Here is a 25,615-nt window from a genome sequence, read left to right as displayed (position 1 = left end):
TCATCGGCCATATAGGAACTTCTTCACATTCCCCCTGTTGTCGGTAATCCGACACTACAAGTTGGAAGGTTTACTTAAAATCAATTGTCTCTATCTAATTGTATTTTGTACTATTATAAAAAACATAACATTATAAGACAGTTTTTAAAGGAACACACAAAAACAAATCATCCATTTCAAAGGAAGTCCACAAGAACGGTTGGTAATTTTCAAAAGTCCATAATCAAAATCCGTGAGAAAGTCCATAAGTAGATATCTTGTAAAGAGTCCTTGAGTAATACTTGTTTAGATCTTATTTAAAGTCCTGAAGCATTGGAATAAAATTCATTGTTAACAATTTCTCTATTCCTAGGTTAGCAGAATCCTTTTTCAAGTTATTACAAAGTCTTTTCACAAGTTCTGTATATGAATTTTCGAGCAGAAATCAAATCTAAATGATTTTCTGTTTGAAGGTTAGCAAAGACTTTGTACGTTCTATTAGAGTCAAATCCAGATGGATAAGAATCCAGGAACAGGGAGAGAGAGGGACCCCAATGATCACCAACTCTCACTTGTCCTCTTCCTACTGACGATGGAGGAGATAAAAAAAAGCTCTATGCAATTGACAACATCCCAGGAAAAACACCCTAAGAGATCCATAGTGGAAATAGTATCCCCTCTCCCAAAGGATATTCTAGAAAAATAACTAATCTTTAACCAAACCTGTTTATCAAGTATCATGTTTCCCAGTGGGGGAAGGAAGGGCTTTGTGTAAAGCCAGTGTGCTTATTCAATTGTGGCTAAATTCTGATATACGTTATAAAGTGAAACATAAATAATAGATTATTTATGTACTCTTCATCAGTATTAATATGGGCTAGTGTAGTCATGATTATTGGAAGGAATATTCCTGAAGGATTTCTAAATCCAAAGGATGCTTTCTATACCATTTTCTTTTAGTTTAACCCTTTTAATGTCTACCAAGTGTTTGGGGGAAAGTGACAATATGTGGTATATGAACAGGTAGTTAAATATTGGGTAAGGATGGATTAGTTGGTGCAATATCTGTTATTCTGCTAAACCCAACTAGAAACCTGAAACTTGAGGATCTCTGTCTTTTTTGTTTTTTTAATAACTGACCTAACAAGGGTAGGGGAATGGTACATAATTCTAGGTAATAGATTTATTTTGACTACAGCAGTTCTGCTTATCAAATAAATGGAGTATTTGTTCCCCTCTATACAAAGCTATCTTCTCCCCTTTGCTGACAAAAAAAAGAGGAAAACAAAAAAGATACAGATCTAGAGAATCAAAGAATGTAGTGATACCTAGATATTTTTACACTCTCTTTGATCAAATTGAAATTAGGATTCAAGGTTAACATTTTTGCTATGGGATTTACATATTAATATAAAGCTTTTTTGATTCAGTGGTAGAGGGAGTGTAGGGTCTACAGGGCCTATAGGTGGGGGGAGGGCAGCAATGCCAGGTCAGAGGCCACAGCTCTGCTCAGAAGTGAGCCCCACTCTGCTTCTATAAAAGGAAAGAAGGGGCCTGAGAGGATGGAGCAGCATTGCTGGTCCCTCCCCACAATTTTGATATGTGGAAATACAGTGTCCCCCCTTGTGATTTATCATTATTTACCAGGAATTAGGAAATTTGGCCAAATATACAATGTGCCATGTTTTATGAAGAACTTGGGATTATGAGGGAAGCCTCTTGATGGAATTATGGAGCCTTGATTCCAGTGAGGAAATGGACAGCAATGTCAAATGCTTCTAAAGTAAAGAACAAGGCATAGAGTTTGTTGATTCTCAGCAACATGAATTAAATATTAATGTTGTTTTGGTATTGTCACATGCTTTTGTTTCAGGTACAAATCCTACACAGTCCAGGTTAATCAGGGAGGTGAAGTGAGTGGGGGTTGTAACTTGTAACTATCTTCAATGAATTAGTTAAAAAGTGAAGTCAGTGTAGTGAGACTTTAGTGGAGAATTAGGGTATTGCCAAATTAATATTTATTTGTAAGCCTATTTATACCAGGGGAATTGTTAATATTTTCTTATGTGATTTAGAGGCATTAAGGCCAACAAGTTGGAGATTGGAGATTCATTGAGGAACAGGTCAGCTTAGCAGTGCTGTTCACGTGAGCAGCCGCCACTGTCTTGGGATCCAGTGGGCATCAGTTGTCCCCAATGTAATGGTTTTTTTTTAAAAGCAGTTAGCAGCCACTTAAATAGTGTGCGTATAATAACCATCATTTTTATTATTCATTTATTATGTATTTTATTTTTGCACAAAGTCTGTTTTAAGTCTATCCTATAGTCAGTAGTCAGCATTGATAGAATCAGTCTAATGTAAATCTAACTGCAGCCAACATGTCAGTCACTCTTAGGGGCAGGTTGCATTTTATGTATTATAGCTGGCAGGCACATGTAGCCATGAACTGTAAGAATTGGTTTCTTGCCATTTCACTAGAACCCCAGAATGTCGTTGGCAGCTAAGTTCTAAGCAAAGGGCTACATGCAAAAAGCGCATAGCTGTTATGCAAAGGTGCTATTTTAAAAACAGCACCTCAGCACAAAGCACACCTACCACCAACATAAATTTGCAGTGAGCAATGAGCTAAAAAAGAAGTAGTATTGTCCTTGTCCAATCTTGCTGGGGAGAAGTTTGAAAATGTGGGAAGTTATGAGCTGCACTACAAGTCATGTGCAGTCTCCTCTAACTCACACAGATATCATATGGCATCCAGTTTTATCCTTGACCAATTGTTGGTTGTTAATGCAGGGAGACTGTAAATCTCATTGATGTGAGAAGCTCATGGAAAAATATTAATTAGCCACTAGCTGTTGGAGCCCCAATACCACCTGATCGTATGTGACTAGGATTAACATATAGATATTGTATTGTAGAGGAGTATATTTTTACTTGTTAACCTCAAGAATCTGGCTAGTTGGTGGTGAAACTATTATTCTATCTTTCCACAGCACACTAGTTCATTAGACTGGTGACTCCACAGAGAGGCTACTAGGTTTAAGCTCCAATCACCACCAAATCCAATGTGCTAGGTTAAATCTCAGAGAATTAGACGGCGAATTAGACTTATTGCTGTTATGCAATTGACCAGTCCTTAGGAAACAGAAATAAACTACACATCCTTAAGATTGCAAGTTTTGTTATTTTCTATGTGTTTAAGCTACATTGTTCCAAAGATGATCATCATTGGCCTTCAAAGCTCAGTAGCCAGTAATTCCATACTGGAATTCAACCTTTTTCTGCTAAAGAGAGCTGGCTTCATGTTTAGTAAAATAAACCAAGGTATTTGTGAATATGTATTATTTCATCTAAATTGAAAATGCTGTATAATTATCATTTGGAATACTGGCTGTGATAGTCATGGTCAGTCATCTCCTGCAGTGCCTAAATTCATTAAAAAAAAAGACTTGCTTCATATCAGCAGTGATACTGTGCACCACACTCATTGTTGTCAAGATTGTGTTTTAGCAATACTAAAGAAGAATTGTGCCTTTAAAACATGAGCTCTGTGTTTAATTGCCCAAACAAAATTGCATAAATATGAATGAGCACTAATGGTGGTAACTTGGCTTTGTGGTAGACAAAACAAACTGATTTCTAAATGATTTGTAAAGAAAATGAGGAGTGAGAGTAGCTATTAAGTTCTAAACACTCCTTAATGATAATTTGGTCATCCATCCAGCAAGACGGATAGTTGAAAACTGAGGGATAGCTACCCAAAATTCCTTGCATGTAGATCTAAATGATCTCCGTGTTTTTAACTAGATATTACATGCAATATCATTTTATTACTTGTAACAGTCTCAAAATATATATATAATTATATATATATATATATATATATATATATATATATATATATATATATATATATATATATATATATATAATTTATTTATTTATTTTTTAAAATGTATATTGTTTCAGCTGCTTATTTGTGTAGAAAAGATTCCCATTATGTTGTCTGGTATTGACATACGGTTACATTTTTGTTTAGACTTTGACTTTAAAATCGATTGGGTTCTCCATTTTGAATGGTTTGGAGCCTTAATCTTGCAGATTTTGCTGATATTGGAATGAATATAGCATGTGTTTTAAAAGTTCCAGTGACTCAGATACTACTAAAAACAAACCCTCATTGGAAATCTGGTTACAGGGTTATAGCACTTAGCAATAAAATTCCCTCTGTTACATCTCACCTACCATGAATCTTATTAAATGATGAGTGTGGTAGTTTTTTTTATCTTTTACTTATTTTAATAAATTTCTTTCAAATAGTATTGCAGACAGGGACATGACCAAAAACATACTGGTAGGTTAATTGACTGCTATCAAATTGACCCTAGTCTCTCTCTCTCTCTCTCTCTCTCTTTCTGTCTTTCTGTGTGTGTGTGTGTGTGTGTGTGTGTGTGTGTGTGTGTGTGTGTGTGTGTCTGTCTGTGTCTGTGTCTGTGTGTATATGTTTGGGAATTTAGACTGTAAGCTCCAATGGGGCAGGGACTGATGTGAGCGAGTGATATTTCATTTTACTTTAGGACCACCTCTTTATTTCAAGTTTTATTCTAAAGTACTTTGTTAAGCCTTATTTGTGTCTAATTAAATTAATTGTGAGAAGAAGCGAGGATAGTCACGGTCTTTATTACATGTCAAATCTGTGTTTGTTTATTACAAAATGTGCTAAGAAATGTTTTCATTATGTATACGATAACAAAACCCAATCCATATGTTTCTCAAGTCTGGTGTGATTCTTATTGTAATTAGTATTTGTAACCTGCAAAAGTGAGCCACCACCAAGGAACCCATTCAAGCCAATCAGCTTAAAGTATAATAGAGAAATGGTAATAAAATTACTGTCGATAATTAAATAAAGTAAGCCCCAAAATGCAATAAACACATCCTGGACCAACCATGTTACAATGCAAGGGGTGAATATTAGGTTATTCTTTTGCATGTAAGGAAAATACTGGCTGCTTTTTCATGTAGCCCACAAATACTTGATAGCTTTATTTTTAAACTGAAATTTAAACGTGATCTAGGACATGCCAGTGTTGGCTAACCTGTGACACTCCAGGTGTTATGAAACTACAAGTCCCAGCATGCTTTGCCAATATATAGCAGCTTATTGCTGGAAGGGTTTGCTGGGACTTGTAGTTTCACACCTGGAGTGTCACAGGTTAGCCAACATTGCCCTACACCAACTATAAATCTCCCTCCAGTGCAAGATGGTTTCACCATAGTGCAAAGTTACTCCTTTTCTTTGCTTTGCTCTCCTTAATGACTCAGGCCCATGGGGTTCTTCAATAAATTTGTATTTAAGCAACGTACACTCTTTCTATTCCACAGTAGTCCACAAGAATAAAGACCTAAAATAAAACAAAAATATGTTGTTACAATCATCCTCAAAGACATACTACTAACACCATCTACTGCAAAATCACATTAACTAGGAGTATCTGTATATAATTTTTTTTAATATTTTTCATCTGAACTACTATACAATGAAATGTTAAGGGTTCTGGACTGAATTGCAGTAGTAGCCAGTAACTTTGATTTTTGTGTTTACAGGTAGGTTTTTGCAATAGCAAATAAGGTTAAATTAAAGATGAGCGGGCTCGGATTTCGCTAATCCGAGCCCACCCGGACAGTGCGGATCCGACGGGATCCGAGCACTGTTCGAGTACTTTCGGCCGCCAAATCAATCCAAAACGAGGCTATGACATCCAAGTCTTGCGTCGGATCTCGCGAGACTCGGATGTCATAAATTCCCCGCTCGCGGCCGCCATCTTCATTCTCCCTGCGATCATTGAAGAGGGAGGTTGTTTGGGAGCCCCTGTCCTGCTTAGTTATTTTCAGTGGTTATTTGGGAGATCCTGTGCTCTGTCCTGCTGATCAGTTTAGTGGTGCTTTGTCCAGTGCTCTATCCTGCTGAGTCCAGTGGTGCTTTGTCCAGTGCTCTGTCCTGCTGAGTCCAGTGGTGCTGTGTCCTGGGCTCTGTTCTGCTAAGGCCATTGTTATTTTAAAATTATTACAAAGTAAAAAAATAATTAAAAAAATATATAAAAAAAGTCTATAAAAATTTCTACTGCAATATATGAATAGGTTCACTGTTCCTGCAGTCAAGAAATATTAGTACTGCAATACATAAAAATACGTTCACTGTTGCTGCTGTACCAAAAATTAGGTACTGCTATTTCAAACTACGTTCACTGTTGCTGCTGTACCAAAAAATAGGTACTGCAATTTCAATCTACGTTCACTGTTGCTGCTGTACCAAAAAATAGGTACTGCTATGTCAAACTACGTTCACTGTTGCTGCTGTACCAAAAAATAGGTACTGCTATTTCAAACTATGTTCACTGTTGCTGCTGTGCCAAAAAATAGGTACTGCAATTTCAAACTACGTTCACTGTTGCTGCTGTACCAAAAATTAGGTACTGCTATTTAAAACTACGTTCACTGTTGCTGCTGTACCAAAAAATAGGTACTGCACTTTCAAACTACGTTCACTGTTGCTGCTGTACCAAAAATTAGGTACTGCTATTTCAAACTACGTTCACTGTTGCGCTGTACCAAAAATTAGGTACTGCTGTATAACTCCAGTCCAGTGCTACTCTCCTGTGCCGCAGATAATTTATAAAGGCTTTGCCGAGTGTGTGTGGTTTAGGGGTACGCTCTCTTGTGCTGCATATAATGGAGTACCAAAATTTGGAGGATAAAGTAGGGAAAGATCAAGAACCACTTCCTCCTAATGCTGAAGCTGGTGCCACTAGTCATTACATAGACGATGAAATGCCATCAACGTCCTCTGCCAAGGGCGATGCCCAATCTCCTAGTAGAGGGCATGTAAAATCCAAAAAGCCAAAGTTCACTAAAATTAGCAAAAAAAGAAAATTTAAATCATCTGAGGAGAAACGTAAACTTGCCAATATGCCATTTACGACACGGAGTGGCAAGGAACGGCTTAGGCCCTGGCCCATGTTCATGACTAGTGGTCCAGCTTCACCCAAGGATCTAAGCCCTCCTCCTCCCCACCCCTCTAAAAAATTTAACAGACTTAAGCTGTCATCAACAACACAGCAAACAACTCTGCCTTTTAAAGAGATGGCATCACAAATCCCCAAGGCGAGACCAAGGGTGTTGGTGGTTGCAAAGCCTGACCTTCCCATCACTGTACGGGAAGAGGTGGCTCCTTACACCATTTGCAGCACACCCTCTGCATATGCTGGAAGGATCACCCACAGTCCAGTTACAGATTTGGCTAATGAAGGTGTCAATGTTGTACACCGGGAGGAGGATATTGATGAGGACGATATTGATGTAGCTGGCGCTGAGGAGGAACTTGACGAGGAGGATGCTGATGTGGTTATCTTAAATGAGGCACCAGGGGGGAAACAGTTGTTGTCCATGGGATGAAAAAGCCCATCGTCATGCCTGGTCAGAAGACCAAAAAAATCCACCTCTTCGGTCTGGAGTTATTTTTATCCCAATCCGGACAACAAATGTATGACCATATGTACCTTATGTAAAGCTCAAATAAGCAGGGGTAAGGATCTTGGCCACCTAGGAACATCCTCCCTTATACGTCACCTGAAGAACCTTCATAATTCAGTGTTTAGTTCAGGACCTGTGGCTAGGACGGTCAGCAGTCCAGGGACACCTAAATCCCTTGGTCCTGTTGTATACACACCACCAACACCCTTCTCGTCAACTTCCTCCACGATCTCCATCAGAGATAGTCCTGCAGGCCATGTCATCGGCATGACTGAGTCCTCTTCAATCCGGGATTCTTCCGGAGGATCCTGCAGCGGTACTACTACTGCCGCTGCTGCTGTTGCTGCTGGCAGTCGGTCATCTTCCCAGAGGGGAAGTCGTAAGAACGATACGTCTTTCACCAAACAGTTGACCGTACAACAGTCGTTTGCCATGAGCACGAAGTACGACAGTAGTCACCCTATGGCAAAGCGAATAACTGCGGCCGTAACAGCTATGTTGGTGTTAGACGTGCATCCGGTGTCCGCCATCAGTGGAGTGGGATTTAGACGGTTGATGGAGGTATTGTGTCCCCGGTACCAAATCCCGTCGAGATTCCACTTCACTAGGCAGGCGATACCCGGGATGTACAGAGAAGTACGAAAAAGTGCAGTCCAGAAATATTAGTACCAGAGATTAAACTACGTTCACTGTTCCTGCAGTCCAGAATTATTAGTACCAGAGATTAAACTACGTTCACTGTTCCTGCAGTCCAGAAATATTAGTACCAGATATTAAACTACGTTCACTGTTCCTGCAGTCCAGAAATATTAGTACCAGAGATTAAACTATGTTCACCTTTCCTGCAGTCCAGAAATATTAGTACCAGAGATTAAACTACGTTCACTGTTCCTGCAGTCCAGAAATATTAGTACCAGAGATTAAACTACGTTCACTGTTCCTGATTGGTTTGTTAAAGTGTGAATGTCCTATTTCAACAACATCAGGGTAGGTGGGAGGGCCCAAGGACAATTCCATCTTGCACCTCTAGCAAACTCTTGCAAACTGCCATCCTGTCTGCCACTGCACTGCCACTCCTAGATGGGCCAGGTGTTTGTGCCGCCCACTTGTGTCGCTTAGCTTAGACATCCATCTACCTTGGTGCAACCTTTTGGACTAAAAACAATATTGTGAGGTGTGAGGTGTTCAGAATAGACTGGAAATTAGTGGAAATGAATGTTATTGAGGTTAATAATAGTGTAGGAGTGAAACAAAAACAAAAATATGGATTTTAGCACTTTTTATGCTTTTCTTAAAAAAAAATCAGAACCCAAGATCAGAACCAAAACCTTTTGTGGGGTGTTTTGGCAAAACAAATCAGAACCCAAAACCTCAAGCTAATCAAAACCCAAAACACCAAAAGTGGCCAGTGCACACCCCTAGTTTAAATAAAATGTTAAATGTGGGCATCACAAATTGAGCATATAAATTCTTGTATTTACAGGCATACCTATGGGATAATAATAAGGATGTCGTTGAATGGTTAGAGAAACAGTTGACTGAGGAGGAAGGTGCCCGCTCTGTGGTTGACGAAAACATCAAGTACATTTCTAGAGACTATATTCTTAAACAAATCCGCAGGTAATATTAATGACTTACATTTATTGCAAACTATTATGGAAAAGAAATTATACTTTTATTAAATACAGTCAGTTATATACTTAAAAAATCCAGGATGGGAAAGATAAAAGCAGTGTTTGGTTGAGTAGTAGATTCATACTCCAGAAATTTCTTTGCAGATTTTTCAAAAAGGGGTTATTGTTTGAGGCCTTAATAAATAAGTAAAATTCCTGAAATACTAGTAGTCTTTAAAATATTTAGTTATAAGTAATTTATATAAGTTATTCTCCTTTTGTAGATAACCATCTACAAAGCTTCACTGTGACAGTTACTCTATGAGTTTTATGAGCATGGTTCTAAATTTATGGAATGACCTCATAGGCTTGGACCTAGGATGACACAAATGATATAATTGGTGGCTAAAGCTGAAATAAAATGTGTTTTGCTTTCTCAGTTTGTTTATGTAAGTCAATCCCAAAGCCACATTTCTGTCATCTGTACATTGTAGCTATTTTTCACCATTGAAGAGGGTAGTGATTACTTGATCTAAGGTGGCATAATAATCTGACACTCTTTCTTGATAACCCTATTGTTTCCTTGGAAAATAGAAATGAAGCCTACTACTCCATATATTGTTCTTAAGAAAATGACTAAAAATTAAGAATATTGTAATCTTACAGAAGTACCTGTATATACAAATTTGGAAGCAATATCCTAGTAACTTTAGAATACATTACTACTACAGTAATCAACTTATTTAAAAGGTTGGTGGGCCAATATAGGACAATATCTTGCAAAAAATATTTAATTGCCCACAAGCCAGAGGCTTTTCCTTGGCTTCAGGTTAACCATATATAGTCTCCAAATATGTGTTTCAACGTTTTAAATCAGGAACCAGCATGCAAGCTTATGTTGCTTTCATGTGCTCTCCAGTAGATTATCTCTCTTTATACAGAAAGAGTGTGTCGCCAACCCAGATGCAGAGAGAGGTGGTGATATTCTCCAACTGGAAAAACACTCCAATAATTCGACACATTTTAAAGGAATAATCTAATTTCATTATAAGGTTATAGAAAGAATTGGATTGAAATTGGAAAGTATTTTATTGGGTAAAGGTAATGTTGCATTAATAATTTATAAATTGTTTTCCTTCAAACATTTTTCAAACTGATCTCACAAATATGAATAATCACAACTACCAGAATCTTACCATCTCCTAAGAATTAGTATCTAACATTTTAAACACTTATTAAAGGAATTGTTAAAACAATTTTAATGGTATTTGCAACAAAATCTGCCTCTAACTAGCAAATTAAAGTCTGTCAATCGGAAAGGTTCCCAGGAGTTCGTTACGAATGACTCTACCCTATGGAGTTCTTTGGTAGTGTCAAATTTTTAGTGTGTTGAATTCTCCGAAAGGACCTGTAGTAAGTAACAGTGCAATCCTTTTCACCTGGCCAGTACATACCAAGTTTTATGCAATAAGTTGGATGCAAGGTGATGTAATTTAATTTATCTGTCTGGCCAGCAGCATCCGGGGGTGAAAGTCCTTGGATATCCCCTTGTGAACTCTCTTATCATCCCTCTCTCCTCAATATCAGAGATTCCATATCCAATTTTCCTCAGGTGTCTGTCTCTTCTTACTGGCCAATTACTCTGTCTCTGTAAAACTGTCTCTCCCCTTGATCATTTTGTCTATCCTCACTTTACTTACTCTTACTGACACTAAACTGATCTACCACCCCTATGCATCCCTTATGCTGCTCCTTATTTATTTATTTTTATCAGTTTCAGTGTCCTATTTCACCTTGCAGTCTCTCCCTTTCAACAGCTCTGAACTGTTTCCTTTTTGCTTTCATTTACTTCTCTCTCCTCTTTTTTTTTTTTTTTAAAAGATATTTATTAAGATTTTACAGAACAAAGAATGCAGGAAATAGGCAATACAGGTGAAGCAAAACCATAATATAGTTTCCACGTAATGTAAACAGCATATTGTTACTAATAGGAGAGAAAATAAATTCAGGGAGAGATGAGAGCAGGGAAAGGAAAGAGAAAAGGATAGGAGTAAGAGGGAAGGGGGAAATCACTAGCCAAAGAGGTGAGAAGAAAAGTGAAATGGAGATGAGGATCTATGACAGAGCTACAAATTGGTAGTTAGGGCTCAAGGGCCTTAAAAAGCAAGAGAAGGAGAGGCTCCATGATATTCAGTCTAACGACTCCAGACCTTATTAAATTGAACAGGGGTGTGGCGAAGAATACTAGTACTATATTCCTTATGGTAGACTTGCCAGATGCAGTTGATAACAGAGGGCAAGGAGGGTGGACTTGGATTTTTCCAAAAAAGAGCAATTTGGCATCTAACAGCACTAAGAATATGTGTAATAAGTTTCTGAGTTGATTTCGATATCTTAGGAGTAGAGCGAGGAAGTAGAGAATACGAAAGAAATAAAGGAAGAGAAACCTGAGTAATACTGAAAAGTAACCGGTGGATCGATTTCCAGAAAGGAAGTAGTTTTGGACAGTGCCACCATATATGAGACAGGGTACCCTATTGACCACAATGACGCCAGCACAGCGATGAGAAGCCTGGATATATTATATGAAGATGGTGTGGTACCAAATACCAATGGTAAAAAATCTTGTGACAATTTTCGCTTATCTTAACACAGATAGAGGTCTTTGCGAGGTTCAGGTGAATCTTAGCCCATTCCTCAGGAGGAAGCGATTCCCCCATGTCCTCCCATTTAAGTTCATGGGGATCCTTAGCCGGGCATTTGTTTTACAATAAGGCGCTGGAATGTGGAGATCAAGCCCCTGGAAGGGGAGCGAAGGTCACAGAAAGTGACCAGAGGAGAGGTTAGATGTATATCAGTGACTGTACGTCGAATAGAGTTATATAAATGTCGAAGTTGGAGGTATTGAAAGAAGCAGGTCGAAGGGATGCAAAAGCGTTTTTGAAAGGGAAAGAATTGAAGCAGCATGATATCGGAGAGGAAGTTGATGCCACAACGCGTGCAGTGGGAGAATTTGCCCGGGTGAAGTGCAGGACTAAAAGAAGGATTATTCCATAGATGAGTCAATAGCCATGAGTTGGGGGCTAAGTTGTATGAGGAGACTGTATGAGTCCAGCAGGCAAGTGAGAATGCTAGAGGAGGGGGAGACGTGAGAGGGAGGGTCGATGCTGTGGTTTCAGCCACAGAATCGAGGAGGGCGAGGTAGTGTCAGTGAGAGCGGATTCAATATCGACCTAAACTCGCTGTCCAGGAGGAGAATGAAGGAGTACACACTGGGTAAGAGGAGTACCATGATAATATTTAAGAAAGTCCTCCCTCTTGAATTGGTTTATGGAGAGTTTGCATTCGAATCCTGGGCTTCCTAGCGGACCAAACAAATTTGGTAGCCATTTGTTGAAGGAGTTTAAAGGAATTAGCGGGGACTTTGAGGGGTAAGGCTTGAAACAGATATAGAAGCCGAAGAAGGATGTTCATTTTGAGGGAGTTTATTCTACCCGTCCAGGAGATAATGAGTTTGTCCCATTTTAAAAGGTCAGTTTTAATAGCTGAAAATAAAAAGGGAAAATTTGCAGCGTAAAGCTGGTCGTAGGAACGAGTGAGGTAAATCCCAACATATTTTAGTTTGTGAGACTGCCATCTAAAATCAAAGCTAGATTTGAGGGTTGACAGAAGGGCAGGGGGATATTAAGGTCGAGAATTTATGATTTGGAAGCGTTGATTTTGTAATTGGAAAGAGTGCCAAAGAGAGTGATGTCCTTGAGTAAGTTTGGGAGCAATATGAGAGATGAGAGGGTTTGTGACTGACAAGAGGATATCAGCCGCGTATAAAGATAATTTATATTCTGAAGAGCCCACCCAGACACCGGAAATATCAGGATTAATACGAATTTTACGAGCCAGGGTTTTGATCATTAGGGCGAAAATAAGTGGTGATAATGGACACCCCTGACGAGTACCATTCCGAATCGCAAAGGGAGAGGACTGGAAACCGTTAGCCAGGACAGAAGCAGTCGGATTAAAGTAGAGAGAAGCAATGCCACTAAGGAAGGTGCCCTTCAAGCCCATGACCTCGAGCGTCTGTAGCATATAAGGCCAACCCAACCTGTCAAATACCTTCTCCGCGTCTAAAGCTATGAGAAGGGTGGGGATGTTGCGGGAGTTGGAAACATAAGTCAGGTCAATAGCTCGTTGGGGGTTATCCGATGCCTGACGACCCGAAGTAGACCAACCTGGTCGGGGTGAACCAGTGAGGTGATGACAGTGTTCAGGCGATTAACGAGAAGTTTTGCAAAAGAGATTGAGGTCTATGTTCAGCAGAAAAATGGGTCTGTAGTTTCGGCAGAGTTGAAGGTCGTGATCAGGCTTGGGTATAACAACAATGTCTGCCAGAGTTGTTGTCTGATCGAATTTAGATCCGAGGATCATAGAATTGAAGAGCTCAAGGATCATGGGCATAAGGAAATTGACAAAGGTTTTGTAATATACGTCTGTGAAGCCATATGGGCCGGGGGCTGAAGTCTCTAGATGTCAGCTATATGTTTCGGATAATAGGTAAGGTCCTCTGAGTGGTTCTTGATAGAGGCAATGCGGTTACGAGTTCGTTTATCTCGTAGTTTCTGAGCTAGGAGTCTGTCTGCTCGATCGCCCCTCTCGTAGAACTTCCGGTGAAGCCATCAAAGTGTTTTGGCCGCCTTTTTGGAAAGAAGTTGATGTAATTGCCCACGGAGGGTGATCAGTTTGAGGCGAGTGTAACATTTCAGGAAACGCTCATGTTACGTCATAAGAGATGCGATTTGTGATTCCAGTTCCGCGATGCGAGTGGGTTCAGCCTTACGTCGAGTAGCGGACAGGCCGATAAGTGTGCCGCAAATGGAATCTTTATGTGCTTCCCAAAGGATGGGAGGCAAAATATCTGGTGAGGAGCTCAGAGAGATAAATTCTTTAATGGAGTCGGATATGGAGGTAATCTGATCGGGCTTTAGAAGTAAAGCGTCATCTAGTTGCCATTTTGGGGGAGAGGAGCGTGGGTGAAGGTAGGTAATTTCGAGGAGAACCAGAGCATGATCAGACCAAGAGACCGGAAGAATGTCTGAGTCAATAAGATGTTGAGTGGTAGAGTGATCAATGAGAATGAGGTCAATGCGATTGTGGATGTTATGTGGAGCTGAAAAGTGGGTATATTGTCTACTGGAGGAATGGGCGAGGCGCCAAGCATCGTAGAAGTCGTAGGATTTAAGGAGGGATGCCAAGGTTTTAGATTCTCGGCAAGCGAAGGCATGGGAGGACGACACAGAGGAGCGAAAATCGCCACCTATAATTACTTGACCTTGAGCTATGGAGGAGAGCTGTTCAAAGAACGTGAAGAAGAAGGTACCCTGCCCCACACTAGGAGCGTACAACGAAACTAGAGTAAGCTTGACGCAACCTAAAGATTCAACACTGATTAGGTATCTGCCTAAAGGGTCAGCATAAAGAGATTCCAGTGAGAAAGGAATGTTGTGATGTATGAGGATGGCAGTACCTCTTTGTTTACTATCAGAAGATGAATAATAAGCATGTGGGTATGTCTTACATGTCAATTGAGGATGAGGAATCTTGAAATGTGTTTCCTGTAAGAAAACGAGATCTGCCCTAAGGCGTTTAAAATGCTGAAGGGCCATTGTGCGTTTGGTGGGAGAATGAAGGCCATTAGCATTGAGGGAGAGAATTTTAAGAGTCATGGTGGGTCTGGCTGCTTGGACAGAGTAAGAGGGCTAGTGATTAGAGACAGGAAGGAGATAGAAGAGAGAAGGCGGGAGACCGACTTCCCCAGGAGGATGCCAGTCCAGGCTCGAAACGAGGTACAACATAGGTACCGGAAAAGGAGGGCAAGGCATGGACAGCCAAGAATGAATGGAAAAAGCGACCATTAAAGGGTCGTGGGAGCGGGATAGCAGGTCAAACAATAGGCATTAACAGTTCTTCTCTCTCCTCTTTATAAAAATGCAGTTCACCACAATTGTGCAGTGTGCTCCTCCATTTTACTGTAGTCTCTTTCTCCTCTACTTCGTTTACTTGCCACCTTTTTACTTGCCCTTATTTGTTTCTCACTCCCACTCATTCTACACATCTCCCTCTTATGAATTTGTTTGTTTTAGTATTGTTGCAGCGGCTTCCGCAATCTCATTGCATTCGTAGAGTCCGCTGTTCAAAGGTTGTTTCAGTGTACTCTAGCGTTATCCTTCTCACTAAAGTAACTGGTCAATTCTTCTCTCAAGCTTGCCGTTCTAACTCACTTTAAAGGAGAAATTCATGATTTCAATACATATACTTTCTAAATGTTCAAATTACAAACTTGTAACCAAATGCAAAAAATAAACAAACCAGTATTTGACTAGTTCCATACTATCCTACTACTTATTATTCAGTGAACACTATGCCAAGATAAACAAATTATTAGAATGAGCAAGAATAGCTGGCAAAACCAGTCCAAGGATTCTTCTACCATCTTGGTCCATTTAGAAGAATATGCCCCATCTGTTTTTAGCAGTTAGGTTTATACCCACCTTCAAAAAACACATAATAAAGGGTAATGAAGTACAATGTATTATCAATTGCCTTCCACAGCCTGTTCCCTTGTGATAAAATAGTTATCATATATAGTAAAAAAAGAGAAATACTCTCTTTGGTTGCATTTTCCATCATATATTATTCCCTGTGGTAGCTTATTTCTTGATTGCCAATTAATCTGTGAACACTCATTAGTCCTTTTACTATAAGTTGATGTTTGTTGGGGATGAAAGTTGTCAGTATAGCATGGTATTGTTACTCTGGAATTTCACAGTTTCTCTTTAAAGAGTGTGTTCACAATTAATGAAACCAATGATATGATTTCTTCCCTGGAGATACTTATTCCTACCATACATCAGCGTGGGCAATGGAACTATTTGTAAATATGGAAATATTGTATGTCCCTTCATAAAGGTATATTGTGGTGGTATTTCAGACTCTGAGGAGGTAATGTATAAAATAATTAAATTACCTTGCTATAATGTAGGATAGTCCATGATAATAAGTTTTGTTATTGAAACCCATGAGTAGTAATAGGTCAACTAAATCATATTACTTTGCAAAGGTTTTTGAACAAAGTTATAAATTCCATTTAGCGATGAATGACATATATCCTTTCATACAATTTTCTACACAAATATATTAATATTAATTTTTGTTACACCATTTCCTGATAATAGAGGCTTATTATTTTTCTTATTACAGCCTGGTGCAAGAAAACCCTGAAGTTGCTATGGATTCTATTGTTCATATGACACAACACATTTCCCCAACTCAGAGAGCTGAAATTGTGCGTATTCTGTCAACCATGGACTCCCCAACATCTACTTAGAGCACCTTTTACTGAGGCTCTCTCAGCTCAGTTTCAGCAGAGATAAGCCTGAGCAGATTGCCTGACTGATTGTGAATGAACTGAATGATTATTCTGGATGATCAGAATATGGTAGACCTTTTTAATGATAAACACTGTGGGAATCTTGTACACCATGGATTATTGTATCTTTTACAGTTGTTTTTGTGATGCATAAATTATAGAAAATCAGCACATACCTCCAACAGATGTGTTGTGAAGTGAACAGTAATGCTAATTATGAAACATGTTTACTGCTGGGAAAGGCTTTATCTTTACCCCTTCAGCGCCAAATGTCTAGACCTATATTACCCATAGTAGGTAAATTATTTCCAATTCCCATATGTCCAAAGGGGTGAGCCCTTGGTGGGCAGAGCAGTGACCTAATCTATCCCTATTTTCCAATAGGGAGTGTTGTAAGATATAGAGTTATGAATGTATATGAGATTGTAAACAATTTCATGCTATAATCACCATAGTTTTAAGTAGAAAAAAATACAAAAGTAATGTGTGTCCCTTTCCTTTCTTAGTCCACAATAGCACATAAGCATTTACTAATTGATGTAACATTTTACTTACATTTCTTATATGTTGTACTCAGCATTCCCTTTTAAATGTAAAATAATTGAGAGCACTCACTATATTGCTATTTAGACTTTTTACTTCTGCTCTCTCCTGATATTCTGTCTACTTGTAGGACATAACTGTGCTTCCCGCTGTGCAGCGCCTTTATGCACACAGAAGTACAGTTCCATTCTATTGAATGTTGGTGGCACCCACACATGAACCAAGCTTATACTATTGCGAATCATTTATGGTACACAGGGCCCAACAGAGAGCAGTTTCAGTTGTTCAATCATTCCTTTACGGTATTCAGTTTAGAATGCTATGCATGGGAAGGGATGTCTCCTCTTCTACCTGCTCCTGGCAGCCTTGGTGATCTATAGAGGGTTCTATAAAGGAGGTATAGCAACTGGGTTTAGTGAGTAACAAAGATGCAGTCTACACACTGCCCATTCAACTAGAGTGTGTTGACATGCAAAACCATTATCTATTGTAAACACATGCTTATTCTATTAAAAGAAAAAACATAGAATAGTCGCCTACACCTAAGGCAATTAAAAAATAAAAAAAGTAAAAAAAACAAACATTTATATTACAAGTCCTAGAATAAACTTAGCAATATAGCTGTGTAAAACTACCATGCGCCTTGGCTTACTTATTTCGTTCACCTATAATATCCTATGAAAAAAATATTTATTGTCTACAAATAAAAAGCATGTATAAATTGACCCAAAAAAAAATCACTTGGGTATACTATGAAATAAAATGCCAATGAAAATTACTTTTAGAGAAAATGGAAAAATTAGTCTGGTAATATGGGTCTAAACATTTGGTCCTGAAGGGGTTAAGATAAAGCCTTTCCCAGCAGTAAACATGTTAAAGTAAAGAAGAAACCCACCTCAATATTAGGATGAACATATACAAGCAGCTTGTTTTATTTATGTCCATAAACATCAGCAAACACTGTGATCAGACCAGTGACCGTGTTTATTGGGAAGGATAAAAAAAACCCACTATAAAGAGTGCCGTGCACAGCATGTTTGCAATCTAAGTTAGGAGAATCTCATGTTACAGCATCTCATTACTAGAAATAACAATTGTGTAATATTCATTGATGTGTAGGAGTGTTATTTCACAAAGGTCAAATTATACAAATACATACTGAGATATGTGTCAGTGCCTGTCTGTGCAATGTCAGCACTAAATTAAAGGACACTTCAAAATGTTTAAAATATATAAAATCCATCTCTCTATGGAGTATTAAACACAATTTATTTTCATTTGCTCAGGTGACTGCATCTCTTATCAGTAGTTGCTGTCTCTCGCTGCCACTCATACGTAGCCCCAGTAACAGTGAAATAAAAATGTGTCTAATAGCTTGGATAGGAAGACTGTATCCATCATGCACAATTGTATTTGCTAGTGTATACCTCCAAATTGAGCATGACAGTTTTTTACTAGAAATCCCCAACTTTGTACAAACCTGTAGTATAATAGGAATAATTCCAATATTCTAATAATTGTTTACATACCAAGTATTAAACACAGACTTGGCAAAGCAAAAATAGATTTGGATGTATTGAACAAACAGTGCTTTATTAGACTTTAGTCATGACTGCAAAGAATCTGTTGGCAGTAGAAGGTGAGGCCTTAATAATGGACAGCCACATATACACTTCCTACTGTCAGTTGAAACTGAGTTTTTTGTGGGGTTTTTTGTTACGTAATACAGAGACAATGACATTTATAATCATGTTACAAAATATACTGAAGCTAAACCTTCTTACTGATTAATATTTTAAAACTGCATTTCAATTTCACATTATTTTTGATAATCTTTGTTTTTTAATATTTAAACGTTTTATATTTTTTAACACATTTTTTAATGGGCTTTACGTTTTTAGTTTATTTTATTCTGTTAATATTTTACATGAATCTTTTTGTCTCCATTCTGTTTTTCTTATTATTACCTTTAAAGACCATGGGCCTGATTCATTAAGACATTTCTTACTTAAGTCTCCTGGGCAAAACCATGTTAAAATGAAAGGGGTTGAAAATTAGTTTTCTATTTTGCACATAAGTTAAATACTGGCTGTTTTTTTATGTAGCACACAAATACTTGATAGCTTATTTGTACACTGAAATTTAAAGTTGATATTTGTGTGCTACATGAAACTTTTAACCTATGTGCAAAATAGAAAACTGGTTTTCACCCCTTTCATTTTAACATGGTTTTGTCCAGGAGACTTAAGTAAGAAATTTCTTAATGAATCAGGCCCCATGTACCTATTGCTCGTTATTATTTTCTCAGATTCCTTCATTTTGCCCTTTCATCCACAATCCTTTATCTTTACGTCTTGCTGTATCTCTTTACTTTGTCTCCATTCATAGTTATCAGACTACATTGACCACATTGAGCCAATCTTTGCCATCGATTTACAGAACAATGTTGTTATTCCCATTGAGGTTAGATGGTGTTTTACCAATCTTTGATTACATGGGTAAAGGATATTTCTTTGCTCACATTATAAGGAAATTAATCAAACTCTCACCAATTATCACTGCAGTTTACAATTAGAGACACAGTCACAGTCCTACTCTAATTGTGTCAGAATTGTCCTTCTACTTCCATCTGTCATAGGAAGTTTATTTTGTTAATATAGATATTAATACATGGATCTCAAATATTATTCACAATTTTAGAGGCAGAAAGCCTTCCATGAAATAAGCGTTAACAACAAACACTGGACGCACACATTTTAATAGCTTCTTAAGTCTCAATTCATTGAAAAAGAACAAAAATAAAAAATGAACATTCCTCAGGTTTGAAAAATACTTTGTTAAATCTATTTATTTTCAAAATGTTTATTGTTTATGAAAATATTATTTTTTCTCATTTTATATCGTTTGCCCTGGTATTTTACATTTCCTTGTATTTACGTTCAGTCCTATCTGCCACTTACCTTTTTTCTTTTATCAGAAAGAATCAGTATTCTTCTTTGAAACTAATCCAACATTTTGTCATTTAAGTGTAAGATCTTTTTCTCAAAACACAGATATGCTTGTCAGATGTGCCCCGGAAGACGGATGGACACTGGACTCTGATATGATTCACGTGCACTAATAATATTACTGATTTGTGTACTGGATTAGTCTACATTGTATAAAATGGTATGTGATTTGTTGACACGATGTAAGCTATAATAATTTCGATAAGAATACAGAAATTGGAAGTATTTGTACTGAACACTCCTGTAGCATGGAAACAGAGATGAGGCCACAGAGTAACTATCTGATAGAAGCAGTAGTATACCTACACGTACCACGTGGTCTAAAACAGCCATGCCGGAAATAAAGACCCTGAGCTGAGGATATGGTGTAACAGTGGATAGTAGTGTCTTAGCGTTTAAATATGATCTGTTATTAATAACAGGAATGTAGCATATCTTATGTAATTAGTGACAGCTTTTTGCAATAATATCGGCCAATATAGCTTCAAGGGAACTCTATAATCCCCCCAATAGGGTGCGGCATTTTAGTGCTACAGATTTACAATTTTGTTAGTAGATTGTATATATCTTTTTTTTCTTCTCTAATGAATCTTGGTTAAACAGTTCAGTGGAAAGGGTGTGCAGTAATAAAGTCGTGTTATACTGTTCAGTGGTTTTGCTATGTGACTTATAGATTGGTCTAGATGTATTTGTGGCAGTAGTTCTAATATTGCAGGTATTTCAGATATCCTGATGTGACAATAATTGCATATGGCACTGAGCAGTCATCTGGCGTCATAATAAATGTATAGACAAGGCCATGTAAGGCTACCAGGAAAATCTGCACTATTCTTAAACTTGCGTTGTGTTTTTTCATGTCATTAGGTCATAACTTACTGTAAGGTAGTGCCCTAGAACTCCTGTACAGTGCAGAACACTATAGGCATATATTCATGTGCTTATATTAACATACATATGTGCAACTAATCATACTTCAAATAGAGTACATTGACTAGAAGTTGTTAAATATGTGTTTTTTTGTCATTTCAATGTGTTAATTATCTATCTAAAGAACAAAAAATGTACAACTGACAAATAATACAATACATCATTAAATGTGTTGAGTATGGAACAATAGGTATCCAAAATTAAATTAGAATAATTCAAACAGGTATCTCTGGAATCTGTTTCTATGCTGTGTTAAGCTGGGTACACACTACACAGTTTTCATCCAATAATCGGCTAAATCAGCCGACATACGACCGCTCGTTCAAAAGTCGGGTCAGTGTGTGCAGTGACACGATGGTCGAAAGTCTGCCCAAATGAACGATTGTCGCCTCATTTGGTTGGTGGTACCAATCTCGTTTCCATTGTGTAGTGTGTATAAACTTCCGACTGATCCACAACAGTGAGTACGAAATTACAGCCATTGCTCACGACAACACGGCTGTAAAAAGTCGCTAAAGGGACGTCCGCTCTTCCCTTTATCGTCCTAAACAAGGCTAGTGTGTATGCAGTCCATGGACCGAGCGATCGGAACATCGATCGCATGTAAAATCGCTCTGCATAAAAAGTTAGTTGAAATTTCTGTAGTGTGTACCTAGCTTAAAGTGGTAGATTATGGTTCAAGATAAGCTAAACTGTTTTTGGATAACTATTGTTCTGTCAATAGCTAAGACTAGAGTATTCATGGAATGAAGGTACTTTCAAACACTTGAACTAATCAGTTATGGCTTGAAGATATTTTTCTAGAAAAGAGGAAGGTTTTAAGTCCCGTGAATATTCTAAAACTCAATGTTTATAGTGTTCAGTCGCTATACTATGGAAAGAAAATTCTGCAGATCATTGCTCCTACAGAAAGCTATTTTTAATGAAACACTTACTTAAAAATAAAAAATGTGTGTCTGATTATAAGTCAAATTTGGAAATTCTGTTACTGGAATACTGTACTCATTTCAGTTATCTCGTTAAATAATAAAATTCAATATGCTTACTGTGTTTGCAATATTTTGTTTCATATCTGGATACTAAAAAAAAATATAACTTCTGAAGACATGGTATTTAAAAGTCCACTTTAAATCATTCCATGAGCAGTTACTATTTTACAGTGTCATCTCTATTATGCAAATATACTTTCATAGAACTGTTAAGGTAATTGACCCTGATTTAGCTTTGTCTACAATGTTATCTGAATGTAACTGGTGCTTAAAGGCTGCTTTTTTTATCTTGAATTATGTGGATGCTTTAACTAGCATACAGAAGTATTAGGGATTAAGCACTTTGTATAACTAATATTTGAAATATCAAGATAAGAAACCCCATAAGTGTTGAACAATGTGATGGAACTAAAGTGTTCTAGGGTCAGTAGCAGGTGTTTTGCCACATAAAATTAAATTTGCAAAATTGTGGCCACTGACTATTCCCACCATTACCTTTACACATTACACCAAACAGTGCTCTACAAATTTTAAGTACACCTAACCCCACACAGTGTATCTGATTTAGGATTATATAACAGGTCATACCCATTGTAAAGCACATGCAATAGGTCTTCCAGAGTTAAAACCTTTTAAAACTTGTAAATGAGGTCTGATTCGGAATCCAACAGTTGAAACTATTTTTCTAGCCAAATAATGCCTCATGAAAGCCTCAAAAGGTGGGTGAGGTGAACAGCTTGGTATATCCATCAGGAAATACTATCATTTCTGCAAGATATACATTATTAATAAAGTTGCAGAACCATTATACAGTGCTCCATTTTTGATTGTCACTGGACAAATATGTACACTTGTATCATATGGTCATCTACAGCATCAACTGCAATTATCAGGAGTAAAGACAGTGGCAGAGTCTCCATTTAGGAGCAAGGCTAATCTTCTTAAAAAAGTATGCCATTTGTTTGAAAGAAGCTCATTACTGAAGTACAGCATTTAATGGTGCAAAAATGCTAACCAAATAAGTGATTTAGATTCAGACCAGACTTATCTCTAAAAGCTAATAACAGACTTCTCTGGTAAAGTTATATACTGTCCAAGATTCCTAATTCCGCAGCCCCATACACCGATTACTTAACTTTATCATGGGGAAATAGATTCAACAATACAAGACCTTCTTTCCTCAAAGTTCAGAAAAATATTTTCATCTTGCAGAGGAAAAAATGCCATTATGGAGAGGGCATGTATTTACATTTTGCAAGTTCTAGACTCTCATAAACCATCCTCTATTACAATGGATGACTAAAAGTAAGGAGAGAAATGCACAAACTTGTATCTCAGTGCTGGTATATAGAAACATCAAGTCTGTAGTCCGGTGGCCAAATTAGCACCTCAACGTGGGTCTCAGCAGTTTATTGTACAACTAGAAGTGCAACATTTCAGAAAATTTAATTAATTTGTTAGGCACACAAGTTGCCTGATGGGGAGTGAGCTCCTTGAAACACAACAATTTTATTTGTAAAATAAGACTTGCTTGCCAACATTCATGGCTGGTGTGCCACGCAACATTGTATTATTGGGCCTGATTCATCTTCTGACCCAACCTGCATGAAACTTGCGTTTAAAAAATGAGCACAGAAATTGAGCGTATTTCTGACCGTATTCAAATACAAGCTGATCTCAATATAAATTTACATATGAATCTGGGTATAAGTACCCTCTGTCTAATCGTCACTTGCTTTATGTAGAAAAACAGGACAGAGTGCATGATACGCATAAGCATATGTGCAATATGAAATCCTATTAGAATGCATGCAAAACAAAATAAATGAACAACTCTTAACACTATAATCATTAATAAAAATGTGTTAAATTTTTTTTTTTAACAATAAATTAAGATGCTATTAATGCGTACTGTACAAACAATGCATGTTTATAGTCTATCTTCCTTGCATGCACATGTTCTGTGATATCTAGTGGCATGCATATGTGCAGTCTTTAATAAAAAAACGTGATGCCGTGACAGTTATCACTATCACCTGACCTGTAGCTGGTGCAAGTGATATGGCTAAAAAACACGTACTTTAGAGGAACCCAGGACTAGAATGGGCCGCATCTGCATTGGAACACTTACTGTTCATTGCCCAGGTTCCCTTACCTGTTCCACCCCTTCAAGTCGTAAGTGAAATTTGTGTTCAGACATGAATTGCGTTCATTGGAAAGTTCATTTATGTGCATGTGTATAACTATTTCAAGCAAGATATGGCACGCGAAGGGACTTACGGCTAAAGATGAATCAGGCCTATTATGGGTTTTTTCTAATTAATTTTCAACATCGATATAACAAATGTTACAAATGTATTAGGGCCACATTTATCAAGCATCGGCAAAACTGAAAAATAGTTATCAATCCTTATCGCATGGATAAGGATTGATCTATTTCTCAAATTTATGAAAAATGGATCACAGAAACAGCAGTTCCGAAAAACTGTTGTTTCTGTGATAAAAAAAATCACACTTACCCCGCCTCTTCGGAACGCGATGTCCTCCAGATCCTCTTCATTAGTCTTCACACTAGAATTGCGCATGTGCAGTTCAAAGAACTGCAGATGCGCACAGACATCTCCGCTCTGTCTCTGCAACTATAGTTGCAGAGTGAGCGGTGAGTGACAGGGAGGGATCATGTGATCCCTCCACACATGCGCTGTCCAGCTCTGCTCTTCGGAGCAGAGCTGTCAGCACTGAAAACTTTCAATTATGATAATGTACGCCAGCTTCAACTGGCGTACATTATCAAGACAAGTTTCCGAAAAAAATGTTTTTTCCGGACTTGTTAGATTGCGGCCAGAGCAGTCACCATACTGTTGAATGGTGACTGCTCGCAAAAACTATCCATGATATCTGCTGCGATGCACCTTTAATAAATTTGCGAAGGACACATCGGGACCTGATTTTCACGGTAAGTGCACTACCGTGCTTTCTTAAATATGCCCCTATTAATCTTTTTTCTTTTGGACATGGAGGAAGCAACTGCTCTATTAATCCCTTGGTTGAATATCTCACCTGTTTACAAATACAATATAGGGGCATGTTTTACAGTGTGCTTGGTCAATAATAAATATAATTGTTTTAATATTTTTGGTATTTAGTCTCGTTCTTCTTTCTTTACCTTCGATTAAATTAATTAAAGCTGTTGATGAATGATCTGTGACATTTTTGTAAGTTAATATTGTATGGTCATCCTTGCCCTCAAAATTACATCTAAGTGGTTATTTCAAGAACAGTGAAACAATTGTAACAATTCTATTCACTTGGTGGTTTTTGGTATGAAGCCTCCATTTTTGGTCCAGTATCTCTGATTGATCCATTATTTTCATTTAGGCCTGTGGTTTTAATCCCACAGAATATGCCTTACTATAAACGCCTTCTACATTTTTCTACATACGGAGATTCTGGTGGCTCCCGTAGTAACGGGATTACATTGAACAAAGGATTCATTCTGGAATTGTTAACCAAATATTATTCTGCCCGTTAGCTCCAGCATTGACATAGTTCCATTTTCCATTAGCATGTTAAATAAGAGAGTGGCATGAGCTTGCAGCAATT

General features: G+C 37.8%; 1 protein-coding gene across 1 annotated transcript in view; it reads left to right on the top strand.

Annotated features, from left to right (window-relative positions):
• Positions 1-22,066, top strand: part of ACACA (acetyl-CoA carboxylase alpha) — a 526,387-nt gene extending 504,321 nt beyond the window's left edge. Inside the window, exons 54-55 of the mRNA XM_075195717.1 lie at positions 8,993-9,129; positions 16,377-22,066. Coding sequence (XP_075051818.1) covers positions 8,993-9,129; positions 16,377-16,503 — 264 coding nt within the window. The 3' untranslated portion in view covers positions 16,504-22,066. The remainder of the gene's footprint in view (positions 1-8,992; positions 9,130-16,376) is intronic.
• Positions 22,067-25,615: the final 3,549 nt, after the last annotated feature.

This window comes from Mixophyes fleayi, chromosome 2 (assembly GCF_038048845.1).
Source record: "Mixophyes fleayi isolate aMixFle1 chromosome 2, aMixFle1.hap1, whole genome shotgun sequence".
NCBI lineage: Eukaryota > Metazoa > Chordata > Amphibia > Anura > Limnodynastidae > Mixophyes > Mixophyes fleayi.
This window is presented reverse-complemented; position numbering and strand designations above follow the sequence as displayed.